This window comes from Phaethon lepturus, unplaced genomic scaffold (assembly GCF_000687285.1).
Source record: "Phaethon lepturus isolate BGI_N335 unplaced genomic scaffold, ASM68728v1 scaffold3321, whole genome shotgun sequence".
NCBI lineage: Eukaryota > Metazoa > Chordata > Aves > Phaethontiformes > Phaethontidae > Phaethon > Phaethon lepturus.
Window position 1 is genome coordinate 1 of NW_010516813.1, and position 24116 is coordinate 24116.

Here is a 24116-nt window from a genome sequence, read left to right on the forward strand (position 1 = left end):
CTGACAGCTGCGCGTGCCGGTGCTGGTGGCAATTTATCTGCTTGGCAGGGAAGGAGAAGGAATTTTGTCTGGAGACTTGGGTGTAGGGGGAGTGCAGCCCAAAGGATGATTAGGAGCAGCAGGTTATTAGGATTGCAGTGGTATTTATTTCGCATTTATTAATTTGTAAAGTGCTGTCAGATTACTAATTGCAAACTCTGTATCCCAGAAGAGTTCTGCTTTTTTTGCATCCTGTTGCTGATAAATGAGTTGTACTTAGTCACTTCAGTGCTGTAGCAGTAGTGCCACAGGAGGACAAAGCAGTACTGTGAAAGCCGGCTATATTAGTAGTTTTTATTACTGAAGAACTATTTTGTTCTTCTTTTTTTAACTCTTCTTTACAAGTTCTAGTTGATTTGTTGGTGATTTTTTTTTTGTCTAAATTTTTAATTTCAGATAATGTCATGTAATAGTGGAAAGGTGGTATAGAATTAGAAAAGGGGGAGGGAGATGAGTGGGATTGAGAAAGGACATAAAAGCTGATGCGTGGAGGACTTAGAAGTACCAAAATAATGATTTGGAAAGTAATCGTATCCAACCTTCCCGGTGTTTATATTATTGCCAGTTTGGTTAAATGTCTTTTTGTCGTAGTTTCGGTCTGTGTGGGAAAAGAAAAAAGGGGGGGGGGGGAGAGGCGTTACTCTTTTTGTCTTCCATTGTATTAAATCTGTTAGCTGATAGCAATTTCCTTAGTAAAATTTCTATCTGGGGTTTTAATGACTTTTATGAAAATAGGCAAGCAGCGGTGCGGGATGCAGCGCAGCGTCCGGAGGAGAGCGGGGCAGGCAGCGTGCGGAGCCGTGCGCTCCGCTGGGCAGCTGCTGACCCGCAGGCTGGCACGCGTGTGCTGCCTGGCGAACCGGCGTTGCCCTGCTCCGGACAAACCTGTGCTCCTCCCTCTTCCCTCCATCCCTCCTGAAAAATGCATTTGGTTTGTGGGGGTTTTTTGGGGGGAAGGATAGAGGGAAGAGAGCAGTTGGAAACAGGGATTGCTTTCACAGGACTGCAGAAGCTACAAAACCCCTCGGGGAGGAGGACAGCGGGTGAAAGCAGCTGCACGTAAGTGACACGGTAATCCAGACTGAGGAAATGATCAGACTGAAAAATCATGGGGAAGAACACACTCTTTTTTTCTTGCGTGATCTGCTTCACAGCCTGGTTATGGCTATGCAAGCAGCTGAGCCAGCAGAACGGGGAGAAGCTGCTGTGGAGAGAGGACGTGTTGGCTGCTGCAGCAGGGAGCAGTTTCACACTTCTTGCCTTTTCTCCCATGTGTCAGTATTTGCTAGTCATTTAGTCACATTGCGAGTTGGATGAAAACTATTTCTTCCTTTTTACTGGGCCAATTTTTAGTTTGACCAAGTTCCCTCTGATCATGTTCCCTCGTGTGGCTCATCTGGGTGTTCACGTGAAAATAGTAATGGCAGTGAAAGAGGAAGGATGGAAACCAAGGACTGAGGGGGTATGGCAAGGGGGGGGGGCGGGATCCTTTCAGCAGATGCTTTCATTCATGTTTGGTTAAAATGATCTTGTGTTACACTTTTCTCTGGTTATAAACTGGCTTAGTTGACTTGGCTGTTGAAATAACAAAGCATTCTCTGAATCTGACCTGGTGAGGGATTCGTGTCTTTGCTTTTCTGTCTATGCAGTGATGCAGTTCAGAAAAAAAATCCAAGCGAAAAATAATTCTCGCTCCCCATCGTGTACCCTGCTACTGACTTAATTTTTAGCCTAATCAGTTTTTCCATAAACCCTAAAGGGAGACTACTTTTGGCAAGTGGTGTTTTTTATGGGTTGTTGTGTGGTGGTTTTTTGGGGTTTTGTTTTGTTTGCTTTTTAAGAGTTCGGTGAACTGTGATTATTGGAATTAGGTAGAGAGGAGGCTCCTATGCTCTTTAGGTGATTTGGCGAATTTTCACAAAGCAACAGATCTGTGTGACATTGTGTGGTCACCCAGTATTGGAGAAAAAAGGCTTGGTACTGATCCAAAATTGAAATTTGGTTTGGTTTTTTTTTTTGCCATGCAACTTCATCTATATTTTGGGTTATAAAGATGCATTTTCTTTTACCCGCAGTCTTCCAAAAACACTTGCATGTGCACCCTATGTTTATAACAATGTTCAGAGTGTTGCAACATCACTGGACTAGACTGTTCCTTCTATTTTGGGACCCAAAGCAACAGAGCTGTTTTCAGTCAGTCCTAATGCTCATGCTTGCAGATGTAGAGAATAAAGCAGAACTGATACATCTGGGATCTTAACACCTTCCAGCTGGTGTTTTGTCAGAGGGGAACCTGTGTATGTGTACTTAGGAGAGAGGATTATTGTCATCATATGAGCATATCTGAAAGGGACAAAAGGTTTAAAAATATTGAATGTTGTCTTGCTTCAGATGTCATTCCTGGAAAATGGTCATGTTGACATCTGAATCTTCTGTTTCTGTTGGGTAATGAGATGCAGTGTACACAAAAGACCCTTTGGCTTCTTAGTTGGGAAGTTGAGTTGATGCCGTGTGGGCTAATGTTGACAAAAAGGACTGATAATGTCGTCATGCGTATGTGTAGCAGTGCTGTCTTTATAGATTAGCAGACCAAAACAGCAAAAAATTTTTCGGTCCTATCAAGCTTGATACGAAACAAAAAATGAAATACTACTAACTTGTTTTGTTCTTTGCAGGTAGTGGTTTTGGAAGCATATTTTAAGAGCTCAGTTTGCTGCTTCAGTTTGGTGATTGCTTTTTTTTCTCTTTTTTCCTTAAACCAGAAAAAGCCACTGTCCTCAATAATAAAAGAAGTCTGCGATGGGTAAGTTTTGCCATATAGTACATACTAGATACTATACTTTTTGACGTATTAAACCAACCAGGAGATAATTTTTTTTGAAGAAAAACTAGATACCCTGTATGACTAGTCATTAGTTTCTTAAATCTTGTAGTTGTTTTATCTTCAGATTTTGACTTTGCAGTGTATTTTGGATTGGTTACTTGCAAGATGAGGTTCCTAACAAAGCGTCTCTATCATGTGGGGGCTCTCTAATTAGACTATTGCCTTTCTGCAGAGAGGTGTATTTACCCACTCACTTTACATGTGTGATCCCTGCAGTGCATTGGGTTAGGGAACTAAAGCGCTGTCTGTGGCTTTGATTTTTGAGCATTGGGTCCAGTGGCTGCTGTAAGCTGGTCCAGTTGATGTGACTGCTCCCATGAAACTGAGACGTTAATCACAAGTCCTGCAATAAGAACTAATAATTGGCTAAGAGAAATATCTTGCTTTAGTTTTAATATATTTGGGGGAAAAAAAATGCTGTTTTAAGCAAGTGCTACCACAGAGGAGAAACTAGTTTATATTTATCAAATTGCTGCTGAGATAAAAACGTGGTATTTTATGTGTAATGTAATATATCAACTTAATATTGTATGTGTTTGTTATTGTATAAGCTAGCATAAAATTGTGGTACTGTAAATTTTTTTGGAGTCTGTTTCAGTGATTTAGTGATCTTGCTTACTGCAAGCAAAAATTATGCTTGCTGTTTTTTATAGATCTGGAATGAATATCAGATCATTATCAACTTATTTTTGGAGCACTGAAGTGTCACTGTAGCGACAAAATAGTTTCTCTTCTTTCTCCCCGCTCCTCCTTTTTATCTTTACCATGGAAGAAAGGTATTCTTTATGTAATTTCTTTCTCGACCATGGTCATGTTCAGGGCTTTGTTTCAGATACGCAAAGGGAAAATCTTACTTATAGGATGTATTTTTACTGAAGTTTTCCCTTTGTAAGCATGCTTGTATCTTAAACTTTGGAACTCATCACTGAAAGCTATGTAAAAGTATGAGAAATACATGGGAATGACAGGCATTTGTTTGATCATAGTAAAACTATGTAAAGTGTACTTTTTGAATTTTTAAGATTTCACTTTGTGATTAATTTATTTTCATATTTCTAAGGTGGTCTCTTGCAAATCATGATCAATTTGCACTGCAGCATGCTGATAGCTCTAATTTCTACATCACAGAGAAGGTAGGTAAATAATTCAACACAATTCTTGCAGAGCCTGTCAAAATGTTTGCCACAATAATTTATTTTATATTAAAATATGTAAAAACATAGAGTATTTTCTGTAATGCAATGCTGATAAGAGGGTAGGTACTGGGGGACCTGGTTTAATGATTTTGCATGGATTTCTTCTGTTTGGAAAGGCAAATAAAAGTTTGAATGTGCTAAGGCCTTCACTTCTGTTGAGTTTGAGACTTAAGCGCTGAGCCCTTCAGCTTTGGTATTTGTGCATGTTTAGTATTCTGCTGACAAGTGGTGTACAGGAAATTGAAATATGTAAAACGTGAAGGGCTCTTTGAAGTCTGAGGAGACGTTCAGTGCATGTCACTTCCCTCTTTGGCTGATCAGGTAGAAATAAGTTTCAGTGACTGTGTAATATTTGCTACTCCTTCCCACCTCCTGTCTTGTCCTTTTCCAGTTCTGTATGTTACATTGGCTTATTTTTTTTGGTCCCCAGATAGCGTGGCAATGAGTGATTCATGAAGTGATGCAATGATTTCAGCACAGAGTAACGAAATGGCTGGAGCTGTAACAAAAATGGAATGTCTAGTCTAAATAAATGGGACATGCTCATCTGAACGAGACCAAGTAGTACATTCATTCCTAGCATTACTGATAGAATTGCTGAAATTACTGAAATTATGACCAAAAAAAAATTGTTTGGAAGAGTGTACACAGTAGTGCTGCAGAGGTACAATTTCTAAGTGATGGGAAAAGAGCACTATTCAAAACTTGCTGAAGTCTGCATGCAGATTCCCTAAACTCAGTGGGTTTTGAGCTAAGTAGACCTGAGCGTAGCTGCATAGACGTAGATGGCTTACCTTGTTAGCAGTTTAGTTTGGCTTACTCCTAAGCGGAAGGGTCTTTTGGTTTTGTTTTACATTTTACAGTTGTTTAGGATCTGCTAAACACAGCTGAGACATGAACTAACTTTTCTCTTGCTGTAATTCTTACCCCATCGAAGAAATAAAGGGAACTTAGGAACAGTTAAGCATTTAGAAAGACTAAATTTAGCAAGACAGCTAAAGCAGTTGCTCATAAGGTAGTGCTGCTTTTTTTTTTTTTAGCAGACCAGTTTCAGTTTTTCATTTAACTGTTTGTCACCCCAGACAATCTTCTCAATGTGTCACAGTTTGTTTTTTCCCTTGTGTGTTTTTTTCTCCTTTCTTTTCAAGTTTCAATTGACAGACACTTCAAAGGACACCACAAGGAAAACTGTTGACGTAATTATTGGCTGCTGTATTTTGCCTCCACCCAAATTAAAGAGTGAGACTGTTTTGCTAATTGCCCTGAATTGTGACACAACGTTTTCCAATATGCCAGACAAAATTGAACTTGCCTGTTGGCATTTAAACTCTGATAGTACAGTGAGTATTTCCAGGAATCCAGGATCGAGCGAATACTTGAGCTTGTTGAATGAATTTGTCCTGATACAGTTGGAGGAATTTTCCAGGCTTTGCCTCCACCTTTGGTGGGTAGGATCCTGCAGCTTTGGAGAAATGTTTTCTGTTCTGTATAAAAAGAAGTCTGATGGCTTTTGGCTGCCTGTAGCTTGCAATAAGGATGGAAAACGATGGTCTTCTAGAACATTTTGGATTGTACTGCGGAGAGGACTTCGAGTTTGTTTATTCCCTACTGAAAATATGCAGAGTGTCTGACTCTGAGTCACATAAATAAGAGAGAAGAGCTCTAAATGCCACCAGTATTACTCAGATGTCTGTGACTTTTATTAGATATTGTTCATTGTTTATCACTGCTTATTGGATGGTGGCTATAAAGAGAGGCTTATATAGGCCATCACCCTTTCTACATACTTTCCCTCATTTGTGTGCAGTAGGGTATTGTTGCCTTCTGAAATAAAACGTGAAAAACACCAGGCATGAGGGCAAACACATGCACTTCAATGAAGCTGCAACACCAATTGTTAAAGCCCATGTTGCTTTAGTCTGCCTCTTACTAGGACATGAGCAGAGCTCTTTTGTGACAATGATGGCTTCTAATACGTAAATATTTTTACTGCTCTGGAAGATGAATTGTATGTCTGTACATATGCAGAAAACATTATGTATAGGTCATGTTTCTGCAGACCCTTGGTGACTGCTAATTTATGGCCTTCCAGGTAGAGATGCCTTTTTAAAATATCACCGTGTTTAAAGTTAACAGAAAGAAAAGCAATTAATGAATTCTTGTACAAAGTAACAAGAAACTTTGAAGTGAAAATGGTACAAATGTGGGACTGTCAACACATGGCTTACGATTACATATTTGTTTTTGGGTGGCAAACAGCGCATCTGTGTTTTGGTTGTCATATGCAGAACTCTATCTTTTGTAGCTGACCTATATTTCCTGATTATACCATACATAAATATAAACAACGCCCAAGCAGTTCTGCCTCTTACTTCTTTTTCCCTGGCTGTATTATTTAGAAAAATGCCTCTACAGGAGTAGTAATAACTCCTTCAGACGGTATAAGGGTGGTCATTTAACAAATCTTGAGTCAGCCAGGGTTCCTACTGGAGATAGTGCTTATCACAGGAGATGCAGTTTGGACTGCTGCCTCTGGGATCTGGTTTGGCTATATGTGTGCCTCTGAAAGTGCAGTGGAAATTATGAATTATGTATTTCAGTAATTTTTTTTTAATGGGAGAAATAAAATAAGAGATTATGTGAATAAGAAAACCGAGCAAACATAGTGCCTAAGCTCAAGCCTAGCTGGTGTTTTTGATCACGATGTGTTTCATTTTTTTAATTACAATTATAGGTGTGTCCTTTTTTAAAGGAGGGCCATTTCTTTGATAGGTCAAACCTCTAAAAGCCTGACTTCTGAATCAGGATCTCATTGTGCTAGATACTATATAATAGAGAATAAAAAGTCACCTTTGCTTCAATCTGTCCAGGTTGTACACAAGCATCTATTCAGGTACATCAGGTGTAATAACTCAGGAACATTATAGCCTGGACAAGCTCAGGTTTAGAACAGAAAATGCTATAAGAAGGGCAGAAAGTGGCTGTATAGCTGTGTGCTATGTGTGTAACTGGGCTGAAAATCACAGCTTGGATATCTGTCCACTGTGTTCCTCTGCTGGCAGTACTAGGAATCCAGGGACAGACATCCAGGTGGCTCGTGCAGCACGTTGGTGGTTATGCCTGGTCCCTTATCGCTGCTCACTCTTGGCCCTGCAGACACAGTCTGGCTCCTCCAGATCCGCCTGAGCATCTGCACTGCCCACCATGGGCTCTGAGTCTGGGAGGGATCATTATTAGCTCAAACCCAGTCTCTGAAAACAAAACGGTAGTGAAGGAGCTGGATCATTGCAGTGGTTCAGATTACAGCGCAGCCTCAAAAATGGTCATTTTGTCACATCTGGAGTTGTGATAAACCGCAGTGTTTATCAACAAGGGGGCCTTGCAGCAGTATGGGGCTGGGGAAGAGCCGTGTTCAAGCTGCCTTCACTGCTGGAGGCAGAACGTGGTGGTTCTTAATCCTGCGCCAGAGCAGCTATCAGGAATAAAAGGCTAGCTCGCTCTTGCTGAGGGGCTTTTTGAGCGAGCTCCGAGTTATGTGCAGCACACAGTGGTAATACTGGTGCCATTTTTTATGTTATCTTTTAAATGGAAGGAAGTTTCATTCATCTGTTTGTTGACTGCAGTCCCTTTTTATTCAGTCACAATTTCATTGTGTTCAGTTTTTACATCTGATGCCTGTGAAGACTCCATGTGTTTTTCTCCTTCATTCCCGACTCCCATTTCCCTTTCATTCTTATGTATTATTGTATGAAGTGGAAGAGAGCGGACACTGAGCTCCCTCTATTAGTTTTGAGAGACTTTTGTACTATTTTGCAAAGGGAGCTGCCCCCACCTTTCTTTCACTGTCATTATTCAGCTCTTTGCTGTGTTTGCAGATGGGACATCTTTCTACCTCCCACCTTTCCTGAGCTGGGAACCTAGGTAGAGTCCCCGGTGTTTGTTCTTTCTCAAAGGTGCTTTTGCTTGTGACCTATTTTTTGCTGAATACAACCTGTAATTGTATATTCATGTGAAATTCCACCATGCCATTACAGGCTCCCTGCGTGGGAGTGTATGTAAATTACAGGACAAGAAATGAGCCACTTGTAGGGTTGGAGTTTTTTGGAGTTTTTTTTTTTCTTTCATGTTTTTAGTATTCATCTGTTTTCACTGATTAGTTGAACTTCAGTAAGTTGGAAGCAAATGTTCTCAATAACGAAAGTTTCTGATTCACTGAAGGACCTGATACTTTGTAAGCAGCCGAGAATGAGAAGTAGCATGAAGGCTGGGAACTGGAGAAGTATATTAAGTGATCTTTTCCTCTCATTTGCCATTTTGCATTACTTTTGATAATACATTTGTTAGTAATGCTACATAAATAGCAGATTCCAATCCAGATTTGACCTGGACCAAACTATGCTTAACTTTCCCTTTTCTCTGCCACTGATAGGACACGTGCTATTTCCCTCATATTCACAAATTTCTTACTCTTTGGGGGCATCTGCACAGCCCTGCAGAAATTCCTAACAATAAGGGCAGCACATGGAGTCAGAGTGGCTGTGCTCCTGCCTGATAGATGTATGCAGGTAACACTGTGCTGTGGACTCCGGGAGAAACTACTGGACACCAGTATATTTCTCTGGTGAACAGAAATAAAACTTGAGTATCCATACACTAAACCACTTTCAATCCTGCTTTGTTCAGCCTGATTTTAAGAACAGTGGTTATACTTCTCTTAGTAAATTAGTCTTGGTTTTTAGGATTTATTTTGTAGGACTTTAGGTTTATGCTAAATTTTCCAGAGAAAATAATTCTGTTCTGTCAACCTATTACAGTTTCTGGGCCCAGCATGAACAGCTTACTACTTCTGCTTGCCTACTTTTTAAATATTTGGTGTGACAACATCTTCTATTTAGTTCCTTAGTTCCACATCAAGGCTGATGAGATGGATCAAGTGTTTGTTTAAAAAGCTGTATGGATATTTATTTTCTTGAATTCAGTTTGCAATTTTGCCTCGCAAGTAACCGCTAGAGAAGAGAGGCTTTGAAAAGGTTTGTCTTTCTGTTACAGCACTTGAAGATAGGTATGGTAAACTGCAGGCACAGTGGAACTCTTGGGGTTCAGCTGACAGCAAACCATTCTCTTTAAGATCTGTCTGACAGAAAAATGATCTTTAAATCATCTTCAAACTTAAAGAACAACCTTTTTAGATAGAAGGGTAGTTTTACAAGTTGCGGTGAACAGATGTCACAGCTCACTGCTTTCAGCAGGACATTTCAGGGGACATTTCAGACTTCTCCTCTTCCCTGTGAGATCCTGCACTTTATTCCTAAGGGGCATGCTTAGAAAAAATGCTACAGCATTTTTTTTTTTGACAATTTGTGGAGTTGGTGGCAAAAGGGGATCATTCTGTGCCACTTTAATTAAATTTGCTTGATTGAAAGTCTGCCTGATCTGATGTAAGGGTGCGGCAGGACCTTTGAATCATGTCCAGGAATGGGCTGCAGAGAAGGAAGAAGTTAAAGGAAGAGGAATGAAACTTTGCTCTTTGTAACAGCTGTGAGCTTTATGTCTTTCAGTTGCTTGTGGAGCTGGCTTAGGCTGATGTGGGATGACTTGTTGGTGAATTCTGACTTGTAGTCACAACTGGAGAAGGGATGTTTTCCCTTCAGTCTCTCTCTGAGAGGAAGGGCTCAGGCAAGGGAGTAGGAGTAGGATGTACATGTTAAAAGAAGCACAAGCACCTACAGGCTTTCCCTTAAACAAGTCTCAGTGCGGTTCCAAATGTGGTGCTTGCAAAATGAGCTGACCCTCCGTCCTGTTTCTACTATGGAGCTTATTCCTGTATTTTCCCTTACAAACTGGGCAAAACCCAAAATGGTTAAAATTTTCAGCTGGTTTAGTTCCCTTGTTGAGTCATCAAGTTATACAACTGTTTATGCCACATAGAAACAGTAGTAGGAATGAGCAAGAGACTGAAAAGCAAGGCTGCTTTATGGTAGCAAGCTGTGCTTTGATTTGGCAAAAGTGACTGTGAACCATGGTCTTGGCTTATGTCTTCAGCATCTTCTGAAGGAGCTACTGTTCCTGCACTGACCCCTCAGTGGTGCTGTGGGTGAATGTGTTGGGCAAACTACATCGAAGAACTGACTTCAGTTTGACAATCCTTATTTGTGTGGGGGGTTTTTTGGGTGTCCATACCAGTTCCCTGTTCCGATTTCCCCACATGATCTCACCGACAATAGTATGAGCCCAACTAAGTCTGTCATTTCCTGATGTTTATTTTGCAGGGTGCAGCTCTTACGTTCCAACTTATCAGGGGACGATAGGGCTGCTTGTTATCTGCCCACCCCTTCCGTGTTACTGGTACAACTGTCTGTGTGGTTGCTTGAATTGGGGAACTGATCCAGGTTAAAAATAACTTACGTGTAACTTCTTTTCGCGTGTCAGACGGATGTCTGCTCACAGTGTAATACCACTGCTGCTCTGCAGAGCAAGTAGTACGTGATAATGTTGTCCTTGTAGATCACGCCACCTCAAGATGAGTGAATCATGCAAAGTACGGACTTTTTCTTAGGATGTGGTTTCAGTGGCATTCAAGCTGGTATAACTGCGGGCTGCTGGAGAAAAAGGTAGTTGAGCTTACTTTTTCCCTTCCCTTGCTTCATTCCCTTCACTTCTCTAGTGACTACTGCTGGAAGGTGAGTTGGTTCAAGTCATGGATCTGACAGAAGAAAACTCTGGATTTTTGGTTTTTTCGCCCTCTTTTTTGTGAATGAAGGGAAGAGGAAGAGGTGACTTTTTTTAAGGTTAGGTGGTTAACTGTGCTGCTGCATGTTGGCAGATCCAATGTAAAGAAAGTGTTGGGAGCCCACATGCTAGACTGATAGTGCAGAATTGTGCATCCAGTGGGTTGTAGAGTTGCACTGGATTAGGTTTACCCTGAAACTGCACCACTGGTGTAACTTGGTTTATTTACTAGCTTCTGTAATCCTTGAATGGGGGTAGATAAACAGCATGCAGAAAGCTTCCTCTTTTTAGAAACTTCATCTGAACTACCAACACTTAATTTTTTAAGGAAAATGCTATCATCAAATTCTAACATGAAAAACTAGAAGACATTCTTCCTGTTTCGAGCAGCTTCCCAGAAGAGGAATTTTATCACAAGATTAATTGCCTCAGTATTTCTTCTAAAGCAGTAGATTCCTGTCATGCGAAGTAGTACAATGTTGATAATTATCTATATCTCTTAACTCTCATCTTACTAAAGTCTTTGGTGACTAAAAATGAACTTAAGAAATTTCCTACCAAGTCAACCAAATGTTATATCTGACCTCATAGTCTATCTCCAGCTGTAATAGTAGTAAATGCTGTTCAGGGTTGTGATCTGGTCATGGCTTTTCCCTCCCTACTTCCTCAGCATTAGCATTGGTTGTACTGCAGGTGTTGGAGGCTATATCTACACTTAGTCCATTTAGTATCTGTATAAGGGCCATGAAATTCTTTCATCTCTTCTTGAACCTGCTAATACTGTCTGCTTTCACAGCTTCTTGTGACAGCAAGCTCAAGAAGTTCACTGCCTGCTGAATGAAGAGGTACATTCTTCATCTGCTTTAAATGGATCCCTTACCGCTTTTGTCAAGTTACCTCCTAGTTCTCGTACTGCAGGACTTGGTAACAACAGTTCTGCATTCAGCTTGTCCACTGCTTTCCCTCCTCTGGCCTTTGTCCCTCCAAACTGAGGAGACCTTGCCTTGTGAGGCAGCTGCTCAACCCCACTGAGCATTTCACTTGCCTTTCTCTGCATTTTCCCTGACACTACTGTGTCCTCCTTAAGATCACAGAATCACTAGGTTGGAAAGGACCTTCAAGATCATCAAGTCCAACCATTAATCCAGTGCCACCATGTCCCCTAAACCATGTCCTGAAGCGCCACATCCACACGTTTTTTGAACACTTCCAGAGATGGTGACTCCACCAGCTCCCTGGGCAGCCTGTTCCAATGCCTGACCACTCCCTCAGTGAAGAAATTTTTCCTAATATCCAATCTAAACCTCCCCTGGTGCAACTTGAAGCCATTTCCTCTTGTCCTATCACTAGTTACTTGGGAGAAGAGACCAGCGCCCTCGTCGCCACAACCCCGTTTCAGGTAGTTGTAGAGAGCGATAAGGTCTCCTCTCAGCCTCCTCTTCTCCAGACTAAACAACCCCAGTTCCCTCAGCCGCTCCTCATAAGACTTGTGCTCCAGACCCCTCACCAGCTTCGTTGCCCTTCTCTGGACACGCTTCGGCACCTCAACATCCTTCTTGTAGTGAGGGGCCCAAAACTGAACACAGTATTCGAGGTGTGGCCTCACCAGTGCCGAGTACAGGGGCACGATCACTTCCCTACTCCTGCTGGCGTGCGAAGATCAGAACTGCACACAGTGCCCTGTGTATGGGTGCATGAAGTTGTTCTGTTGTGGCAAATGATGCCCTCTGTCTAGTGCACAGTACCACTTCTGATGCCACCCAATATTTACTGGCTGCTGTAGCACATTTGATCAGTGCCTTAGGGGAGATCTGCCAGCAAGGACTTTGCTTCTCTTTCATGAGTTGTTGACTTAGGAAGAGTTGTTGTCTTAGGAATGAACTCTATTATGCATCATTTTGTCCTTATTTACTACTTGCCCAAACTCATCCTTGTGAAAATGTTATGATGTCACTAACTTCAAGTGTATTTCATAGCTCTGATCTTTTGTCGTGGTGTCAATCTGGAGGAAGGCGTAAAATAAAATAATTGTAATATGAAAATAGGGAAAAATCTATTCCTTAACGATATAAACACGTGAAGAATTTTACATTTGTTGGCTGTTATTCTTTAGCCCAGTTAGAGAAGTATGAAGGAACTGTTTGGTCAAGGTTAAAAAATAGTGCTGAGCGAGCTATAACCATGGGAACCAGTGCTTCTAGGTCTTCCTCAAATATGTTAAGAAAACATTCCATTCCAACCAGTTACAGTGAGCTGAATCATGAGGCATTTTGCTGGGTATAGGAGATTATTAAAATAAGACAAATAGATGGCAAAATAAACATTAATTTTGCTTGATAATTTTTCCGAAGTGTGCCTCCAGCAAAGCTCTGAATAAATGGCTTGACTGTTTTGATAGGATTTTTTGAAAGCAAATTCACATACCTTCATCCCTTTCCATGGTTTGGTGGACTCTGTTAATGCTCGAGGCCTGCTTTTTAGATGCAAGTCTCCTGCATGTGTTTTGGACACCAGTAAAGGCAGAGCTTTAAGAAGGAACAGTCTGGTGGCAGATAACGTAGGTTCATGTTGCTCCAGCTGGTGGAGTTGGAAGTCAGGGGGCCCTAAGACCTGAACACAAACCGACCTGTCCAGGTATCCTCTGCTTCCTGCTGTGTTTTGTTGTTTCTGTGTTTTCATGATAGTACTTGTCTGTCTGATGGAAAACCTGGCTTGGATAGTATCATGCAGCAGTATGGTGCTTGGAAATACTACCTACTCAATTAGAATAAAATCATCTAGTGAGTAGACTCTTGTTAGATACAATATTGCAAATGGGCCTTATTTGTATCCATAAAATAACTGCTGTCTTAGTCCTAGGTAGCATTTATAATAAATCTATTTCCCAATATGGAGTTTTTTTAGGGGCATTTTGGACAGTGGTGTTTCTCTAGTTCCCTTTCTGCCCAGGAATGTTTCCCTACTACAGATCAACAGCATGAACAGTATCTACAAACCTGATGTACACTTGAGAAACAGATGAGAAATGTCTTGGAAGAGGTTTTGGTGTAGACCTCTTGGTAGAGGTTTTGGTTTTTGGTGGTGTACCCTGTCCTGAATAGCAGTGGTGCTTATGAGTACGATCGCCAAAGCCAGGCTGCTGTGTTGGAATGACATTATCCTGGAAAAGAAATCCACAGGATGCTGTCCCTAATACTAAGCAGATTAAGTGCATGTAAGTGTTGCAATTGAAATTAACTGGCATGCTGACTACTGCATCACACAGTTAACGTAGGAAATCCTCTTGGCTTAATTGTACACTTACACGCTGTTTCTTGGTAGGCGCTTAAGTCACTCTTTAGAATGGATAAACAAAATTGGATTTTTGATTGGGGAACAGCTAACCCTTTTCAAGTTTTGGCTAGACTGCTGTGTTAGAGACTTGGTGCCTTGAATACTTTCAGAGAGAAGGCATGGGCAGTTTTCCTTAGGCCTTTGTCTAAATCAGGAGTCGAAGATGAGCTCTTGATCTCTTGCGATAGCAGTGATTGAATTTACAGTATAGGGCAGACTTATGCGCTTTGCTCTGAGCCAGGCATGATGAGAGAAAGGTTTTTGTGCTTCATGTGCCGTGGCCTCTGACAGGCATTGCCACTTTGAGTCTTAAAGCTTTCGTGTTTCAGATTTGGCTTGATAAATAAACAGAAAGACCCCAAACAAAACTTCCAGTGATGCTTTTACATACTGTGTGTGTTCTTTTTCCTCTGCTATTTTATATATAACCAGCTGACATACAGTTACTCTGGAGAACAGTACTTGTTTATCTCTATGTGGTATCTGAACTTCAGCCAGGTTATCAGCTTCCCTTTTTCCACTTGTTTTTAAATTCCTCTGACTATAGAGAAATAGTGTATTTTTAACAAAATATTTTTCACTTGCTAGATTGATTGTAGATTCAATCTATGCAATTTATAACTGTCCTTATGTAATTAGAGGTTTATTTTTTTAACCTGCATGCATGACACTGTAGAGAGCGTATCAGGTTAAGCCCGAATTTTTGTGAGTTAGGGATTGAGTTTATGACAAAACTCCTGTAATTGAACAAACTATGGAGCTTGGCTTCACCTTGAAGCAACTGCAAAATAATGTAATTTGGGCTGTCTGGCTGCTCCCAAAAAGGGAAGGTATAATTCCTCCTCATGCTTCCCCTGTTCTCTTTCCTCCCACCCCCTTTCCTGATCCCAAAGGTGTGGTTCCACCATCTTTCCTAGGTTAGCATTAGTGCTCAACCCTTGCAGAGCTTGTTTCTGTTTATTAACCTGACAGAAAACTCTCCTCTCTTTCCTGCCAGGGCTGCTTTCTGCTGAGTTAGTGAGGTCGTGCGGTTGACCCCTCAAACAGGTCTGTCCAGTGTCAAAGCTGGTGTGAGGTAGAAGAGGGAGCACACGGGCAGGAGGGTGATGAGGGAGGCACCCTGCCTTGCAGTAGTACTCCACTCTTCAGCAAACTCCTTGGACCTTCTGAGACCATAGCGTAGCCTTCTCACACAAAGCCTGGCACCTCATGTTTGCAGTGGACTAAGAGGGTTTGCAGAGACCCTTTATTGTGGCCCACATGAAGTGACTTAACTCGTTAAACCACATACATCTGATTTAGTAGTTCATGCTAATTAGAGCGGGAAACATAAGAAACTTCTAGCTTAAAAGTTATGCTGCTGAAAAAAAATAAGCCTGTGTGGGTGTTCTTACTTACGTTTAAGAACAGTCTATTCACTTAAATCCAATATTTTCATAAGGACATCAGTGAACTTTCACTTCTGAATGTGATTGGTGCAGTTTAAGTGTTGCCTGATTCCCTGACTGCTTTTCATGTTGTTGCATCCTGGGATTTGCAACCTTCCAAGCATGGCTGGTGGAACCCCGTGTGTATGTGTGCGTGCATATACTCCAGCCTAACGCAGCTGAGGTCCAGTGCCTTAGCCTAAGCTGTTGGTGGAGGTAGATTTAGCCTATGTCTGTACTAAAGCAATTACTTTTATTCGTTTTCACAAATCCAGGAGATGGTAGCAGTTTAAGCCACCACAACTGTTTGCAAAGTGAGTTTGTTTCAACACTGATTTAGATTAAACCACACAAATGTACTGTTGCCACTTCATACGGATTCCTTATGCATGATGAGATGTTGCTGGGTCTGGTGCTGTTTTACTACGAGAGGAGAAAATCTGGCGCTTTGTTAGTGCTGTGGGAAGTCACCCTGTACTTAGCTGCTCACCCTTTTTTGCCCCTCTCAAGTATAGCCTGGCTGGCCTCCCTGGGGCTGCTCTGGCAGGAGAAGACTGTTAAGGGCTGAGGTGAGTTATATGCGTATGTAAGCAAAGACGCTGTAAAAAAGCTTCTCCCTTGTACCCCGTGTTGTCTGGCACTTCAGTTATTTCAGCTAGAGTGAAGAAGTGTTTGTGGGTGGAGGATGATCTTGCGTATAGCTAGAACCAATCCCACAGAGAACTTGGGTACCAAGAAAGAGACAATGTACTAGAGTTTTATTTTGGGACTGCTTGACCTGGTTTCAGGCAAGATTTATCCTGTTTTTAGCATTTTGGATTTGAGATGTATCAGAATGAGAGCAAGATAGATGAAATGAATTTGGGAAAAATTGCCTGCGAAGAAATAGACCTTCATTTTTTTTGGCTGAACACCAGTCTGCAGAAAGCCTGCAATGTGGTCTCTAGAACAAAATTAGTTCTTATCTCTCAAACCATTACGGATTCCGCTGATTCCTTTGATGAATTAGGGTAATGGCTGATGAACAAGCTACCGAACCGAGAATGAAGTTGTGACTGTGCATTGTGCCGTGCACAGTCAGTACCTGTCAGTCTGTTCATTGTGCTGGGTAGTTTATTCTCTTAACCTGTGGTGAAGAGGAGGTAGCTTGTTGGAAGAGGGGCAGGCTCCCGTACGCTTACCCCAGGGGAAGGCCATGCGCATGGGCATTGACCACAAAGTTGTGAGGATACCGTAAGCATACACCACAGCTTATGCCATGGCAGCTTTTTCATCTACCCATAGCTTTAGTTTAATTGAACACCTTATGTGAGCTTAACCAAAAGAAAATGTTTAATGCTCCCTCTTTCTGCCAGCTGGGTGAGGAGAATGACTTACGGCATGTTTGAACTTTACTTACCGCTAACAGTGATGCTTTTTTTTTTTTTTTATTTTGAGGGAGAATGCAAAATCGTGGTGGGCAGAGCTCAGTGGGTTGGTTCCAGTGGTTTAAGTCAGCATGTTCTTGTTATAGAAAATGGAGAGCCAGTGGGATAAATTTTAAATCCAGCAGATGTTTAATGACAGGTTTCAGTAAACTTACAAACTCCTCAACTATGTAACACAATACCAGAGCCAGACACCATGGACAGTATATTTCAAAGAAGAATTTAGAAGTTGCCAGTGGAAGCTAAACTTTGAAAAACATGAAGTCATTCTTGAAAGGGTTCAGATTTGTTAAATGTCATGTGAACAGCCACCTATTTCTTGAAGCTAATGTTAGTATGCCTTGGTGGGGAAAATACTGTATAGATGTTAGCTTACATATGACAGAGGGAAGCTCCTCCTGCATGCAGACGGGGGAAAGTACTGTTGCTGGTTTAGTATGGCATTCTGCTTAATGCATGTTTCATGTTTTTATGTGAGTCTTAAATAAAACCTTTCGGATTTTTCTCTTTCAGAATCGTAATGAAATAAAAAATGGAGCGATTCTTCGATTAACAACATCTCCAGTGAGTTTTTGGTCTGTCCTTCTCTCCCTTCAAAGTGAAGATTTGATTAGTAAATAATTGTGAACCAATGCATGTATTTTTAAGCTTTAGCCGCACTGTATCCCACAATCCCCCCGCAAAGGAGGAGGATGGTGTGGTCACAAGATGACTGTATGTGGTGTTCTCTCTCTTTTTTTTTTTTTTTTTTGAGTTACGGGGGCAGGGGTGACGTTTGTTGACAGAGTTAGCACAACTGGGTGTTTTTTGTCTCTCACTTCTCTCCCACTGGGAACAGCTTTCATGTCCAAGCTACCTCTACTTCCCTGCTGGCATTGCAGCCTCACTCAAGTGCTCCTTTTCTGCCCCAGAGCTGAGAGCCAAGAGAAAAGGCTGGGAGTTGAATCATGGAGAGCTCTGCTGGGCAGCTCAGGTCAGAGCTTTCCTGCTCTCTGTGTTTCTATTGAGTGAGCAGCAACTGTAATGTTGAGTTTTTACTGTTTTCATTTGTTGTTTTTTTTCAACACCACTTCCTTGCCAGCTCCTCAAAAAGCATGGCAGGGTTGCTGGTTGCCTTGTAATGGCCTGTTTTCCTGCTACACATGCTGAAAGCCACTGTTAGTCCCAGAAGATGTATGTCTAAGGCAGCAGCAATCCAATTTCCTTGCTGTCAAATGTAGTGTGACATTAAAATGGTTTACCTCTTCACGGTGGTGGCTTAGCTTCTGCAGATTCAAAGCATTCTTATGGCCAAACTCTGCCACCCTGTACTGCAGCTCATTTGAACAGGCAAGATGGAGTTGTGGTGGCTTAACTTTTGGCTTCTGTTGAACCTGTTAAGAGTGGGGTCAGCTACTGCCATAAAGTGTGAAAACTTCTACCTAGAAGCCATGCAGAGATTATAGCTACGTTTTTGGATGGATCACTAGTAGATAGTAGAACCTAGGCTCAAAGTAGAGAAACGGAGAAGTATATGTTGTTACTAACTCACCAGGTTCTCCAGGCATCATGTGTGTTTCCACTCCTCACCAGCCTGGTTAACCGGCTGATGGCTTATATTTGGCTTACGAGATGACTGAATTTCTATGCAGGCTTGTGTGTAAGTGGAAATTGAAGAAGCTAATATGGAAACATACATGTGCCTCAAGTTTTTTTAAGAAGTGACTGCAATATTAATCTACAGGAGTGTAGCTTCTTAACAGAAAGCACTTCTAAGCAGCAGCCAGCTGGGCGAAGGCAAGAGATTTCCATTATCCTTCATCATCTTTTTCAGCAGTCGTTACATACAGAGCTTTACAGTCATAAGAATAAACAACAGTTTAAGACAATGGCTCTGTCAGAGTCTATGTGACTCCAGAGTCTCTCGCTGTACGTCACCAAAATAGCCTTGTACATGGGGAAACCACTTGCTGATGGAGTAAACCCCATTTCCTGGAACTTCCTCAGAAACAGACAGTCCCAGCACCAGCTTCTCCTAACCTTTGGGACTTCTTAAGAAAAGTAACCACTCCACTGAAAACAGGACTATCTACTACCCAGTCTTGGGATCTCATGAAATGAGAACAACATCTGTGGTTCATCAAGAACCAGTGTGGTCCAAACACACTGCATCATTCTTTTGTGTAACCGCAGCATGGAGTGACAGCATGAGATGACTCATGGAATCCTTCCCTGTCTCAAAATCCACAACCAGTTGCACCATGCAAAACTGAAGAGAGGCTGTGCTGTGACTGATCTATGGAAATGGCTGTCTGTTTGTCTTCATGATCAGTTGGTCAATTGGAAACGTGACCTACAAACACAAAAGACAAATTTTGGATTTGTAACACTTTCTGCTAATGCCTGTGGGGAGGAAGGTGGGGTGTTGCGTAAGACACTCTTCTGCTTGTTCTGTTTCTTTGGTGATTTGCCTCAGGGTCAGTCAACCAAGACAGGGGTCCTTAAGATATTGAGGTATTACCTGTTACCTACCAAGTTATGGACCACTCTGGCACTGGCCTGCAGTTCCAAGTGACTCAGCCATCCTGTTATAAGAAGGCCAGTCTACTTTCTAGTCTTCAGTATTGATATTTATCCCTGAAAAAAGTTTTTGTTAACTTTTCCCCAGAATCAGGGAAATGGCTTGGAAGGAGGTTTTGAAAGACTGGATTGTTTTTTATCAGATTAGAGAGTATTTGTGCTCTTAAAATAGACATAAAATGAAGTTCTGCATGTTTCCACCCTACAATAGTATCTTTGCTTTTAAGGTACTGTTGAAGTGGTCATTATAGAGGTACCTAAAATAGATAGATTAAAGGCTTCCAAGCTGTAGTTTTTAGACTGGTGACCCACACAAAGCTTGTCATTTACCCTGAAAAGCTACGAGGCCATCTGTTTCCATTTTTCCTCTGATATTTTATATGAGAGCAGCAGTAGTTGGAGGAGATAATGTGAAGAACAGACTGCATGATATCCTCCTGCAAAATGGGAAGGATGCTGTCCTAGCTGCTAGGGCTAGATGGAAAATGTTTTTCTCATCCTGTAAAAATATTAAGATTCTGAAAGTTTTCCCCCTTCTTTATCTATTCTACATCAGTGTAAAGCTGAAACTGTCTCCCCCTTCCCACAGAAAAAGAAAATCATACCACAGTGCTTTTTGAAGAGGTGTAGGAGTTAGAAAAGGAGGAGAGGAAGATTGAGAGAAATTAAGAGGAGCCATGTACAGATTATGCAGTGTCTGGGATGTGTCAGAGAGGCCTGAGCTGCCTACTTCCTGGCTATTGTGGCCAAAATAAATCTGTCCTGAACTTCACAAGCCTTTTGAGGAAACTTTTTTTCCTTGAAGAGTCGAGAGGAATAATTTTGACCAGTTCTGAAGGCTGCATAAACTTTTAAAATGCTTTTCGAGTTCTTGATTTTCATACAACTTATTACCATGACAGCCAGTAGTCTGGCTATACCCATGCACAGTTGTATGCCATGAGTCATTGAAAATTGGGTAAGAAGGATAAGATACGATCTTTTTGAGTTCTGTTGTCATTAGCCTCAAATTGTGTGTTGCTCATGTACCCAGTACAGCTACTATTAAAGATTAAAAGGAAAGAGAGGAAAAAAAGTAGTTTTATCTAGAAGTAGTAAAACAGCATTTTTGGTTGGATTTTTAAAATTAAGATTTGAAATCTAATTCCCCAAATCTGCATGTTAAATACTTTATCTCCTTTAATCTCAGGTTTAGATTGTTTTGTGTGCGTGTATAGGGATCTTTTTCTGAAAATTCTAATATTGCTAATATTGCAAGGGCAAAAATGCAGTTATGGTGCGCTGCTAAATCTATTATAAATGCTTGCCTTCAGAGGTTTACAACATGTCTATTTTAAACCTCTTTGTGTTAAAACTTAGCAAACGCCAGTTGCTAGGCCTGGTGGGAATTTGAACTGCCTCTTTGTTTCCGTAGGTCTGTATGCTAAGTTTGTGCTATTCTCTGAAAGGCTGTTTTTTTCTAAACAATGCTATTTTTTTCCTCTATAAACCACTCACCACACAGACACTCTGTTTCCTAGGTAACTTGAGTACAGATTGAATTTCTCTCATATTATCTTTGTTCCTATATCATCTTTCTTATTTATTTTTAACCTCTCCTGTCATCTTTCTTAACAATTCTTTGTGCTGTTGTGTATTTTCGCAGTTTTCTGTGACCCGTATTCCCGCTTTGTCCATTTGCATTTCTGAAGGGACTCATCAAAAGTTTCTTATGCAACTTTTCTTTGTATTTGAACATACGTAACAGTTGAAATGTCAGGCTGCTGTTGTCTCTTTTGTGATACCCATATTCCAGTGGATGGTAGGTAGGTGTATAAATGAGCTGTAATTGCTCCCAAGTGTGAGACTGTTCCGAAAGGACAGTTGTGTCCTGCAACGCAACAAGCAGGGTCCAACCTTTTAGTGCACGCAACTGCAGGTTTCCTCCGATCGGATCCTGCAAATCTCCGTTCAGATGACTAATTGTTTTGAAAGGATGCTAAAATATGGGGAAAATTAAACTCAAGGAACTGCCCTCTGTATTTATTTATTTTATTTAATAATTTTCAGACGGAACTGATTATTTGAGCACTCACTGTTTATTTGAAAGTAGCTTCTTGGGTACCTAAAAAACATGGCTTGCTCATGAGCTGTATACCTTTAAAAGAGGAGTCAATGGGTAGCTTTTTCTAATGTGGTATTTATGGTGCCCAGTCATTTAATTTGTGCATGCCTTTTTTTTGGTACCCTGGTTGGAGACAGTTGAGTTCTCAAATCTGTAGGTTGTTGTAGGCAACTGTATTAGCATTTCCAGCATGAGCAATCATGTAAATAGGTGTGTTCATTAATAGAGATCATAGTGTTTTCTCTGGATGCTTTTACAGATGTGAGCAATGTGGTTTTTTTGTTTCTGTGTGATCTACACAGACAAGGAAGTGTAGAGTTTTTTCACCCTGTTTCGACTTATGCATCTGAACCCTCTATCTTTGAGTAAAAGTTTGAGGATCTAGTCTATAATCTTTCATCTACAATTGCTTTAATATGTGCTCAACTGTCCTAATGTTCTTGAGGTTCAGTAAATGCATGAATATTTGCAGGTCTAGCCTATGATTGTGATTATGTTTATCATGTGATGGTGAATTAGTTATTATTGAACCTTATACCAGGAACACTGACCATGGAAATGGTCGATAAGCCACTTTTATATCTGTCTGCTCATAGTACAAGAGGAAGATTTAGGAAGTAGTGTTGGTTTTTGTTTTTTTTCTAGGTAAAGGTTGAAGCTCCTGCTGTCAGATTTCCAAAGGCATATTTTGAATAGTAAGCGAAAAGTATTGTTTCAAATGCAGCAAGAGGAAAAACTGCTTCTCAAACATTCATAAGTGGCTACTGATTTCATAAACTTATCTTGGGCATATTTACATAATACATATGGCTATGCATCTGTAATGCTGTTATCATTGATTTAGTACACGACTCTAGACGTGACCATTTCCCTGTTTCTGTTTCTGTCCCCTTAATTGTGGATAGTGATTGCGTAGGACTACTCTAATACATTTGTACAGGGCTTTAGATGTAGAAATTGTGCTTGAGTATCAATATAAAAACGTTGACAATTAATGTCTTTACTAATTAAAATGGAATCTCATTGTATACCTGGCGTCAGAGGCTAGTCAGTCTTGCTGGATCTGTCGAAGCTGGTTTGCGTGTAATGCTGATTATGTAACATATCCACTCCTCCATTGCTTTCTGACGTATATGCAGTTGCAGGTGAAGTGGCAGTAACAAGCCAGGAAAAGGCAGAAGTTTAAACCACCATGGTGTTTCAATACTGAGTAGTTTAAATTAAACCACAGAAATGCACCTGTTTGGGTAGTACAAAACTGCATCTGGTCATTACTGATGATCTGTATGCCCTTTTTCTAGCAGAATATTGACTAATGTGACTAACTTATCTACAGGGATGACCAAAATACTTGTATTTTATTTGCTTTTTATAAAGGATGAAGAAAACTGATTACATAATGGCAGAACAGCAATTTAAATCAATGCTCTAAATTTCTTCCGTAGCACATTAATGTTTGATAGCGGTTGCATTTGGAATGTGTGTCCTCCCTCCTGTCCCTGCTCACTGTATTTTGTAGTCAGTACAGAAAGGCTGCGTAGGTCTGTGTAATAAGTTGCTTTCAAAGTTTGCGCAAAGTATTCGTTGGCAAAGAAATGATAATTTGATCAGTAGAATCCCTTGTTAGGATGATCTTGGCATTCCTAACCTCCAAATGGCTATTTGAGTCTCTAAGCAAGTCACATCTTGGATTTAGGTCATTAGTTTTCTTTTTAAGCTGACAATCTCATCAAGCTGCTCCTTTAAAGCACTGCTACTCCCTGAGGGCAACCTTTCTGCCTGTCCTTGGAGCAAGTCATTTAAGACTAGACATGCAGCTTATGCCTCTTGACAGCCTTTTGAAACGCTGGGGCTTCAATAGCACACGTTTTACAAGCTTCCTGTCTTCCTTCCTTTCTAAACAGGAGAGCAGTTACTGCTGTCTTTCATTTACTTGGAGCCGTGTTTCTGTTAATTCCCTCGTAACAGTTCTCAGCTGGGCAGGTTTTAGATATTTATTTATTTTTACCTGAATGATATTTCAGTAAAAGCAGAGACATGGCAGCTGGCTCTGCTGGTGTTTTAATGAGCTATGCTCTCTGTCCATCCACTGATGGATTGTAAATCATTAAAATAGCTCCCTGGTAAGCACTCAGAGCATATTTCATCTGGGTTTCATTTTTTAATGCAGTCATAAGTGAGCTGTACATTCCATAAGCATATATGAGTGCTATGGCAACAAGAACTAGGATGCTTGTGAGAACTGCATGGTGTTCCTGAAGCACTATTTTCACCCATCGGGCACTTGAGATGACAACAGCCAACATTACTTTTGGCCATGTTTCCAGTGAGAGACATACCAGCGCTCTTGCTGAGACAAATACTTCTTTACTCCCTTAATCAAGATCTGCTCCGCCATTGTCAGTTCTTTTCTCTTCC

The 24116-nt window shown here is 41.0% G+C and overlaps 1 protein-coding gene across 1 annotated transcript in view; it reads left to right on the plus strand.

The window, feature by feature from the left end:
• Positions 1-2714: 2714 nt before the first annotated feature.
• ELMO1 (engulfment and cell motility 1) overlaps positions 2715-24116 on the plus strand; it is a gene marked incomplete at its 5' end in the record, with an annotated part of 242586 nt that continues 221184 nt past the window's right edge. Inside the window, 3 exons of the mRNA XM_010296172.1 lie at positions 2715-2842; positions 3984-4056; positions 17549-17599. Coding sequence (XP_010294474.1) covers positions 2715-2842; positions 3984-4056; positions 17549-17599 — 252 coding nt within the window. The remainder of the gene's footprint in view (positions 2843-3983; positions 4057-17548; positions 17600-24116) is intronic.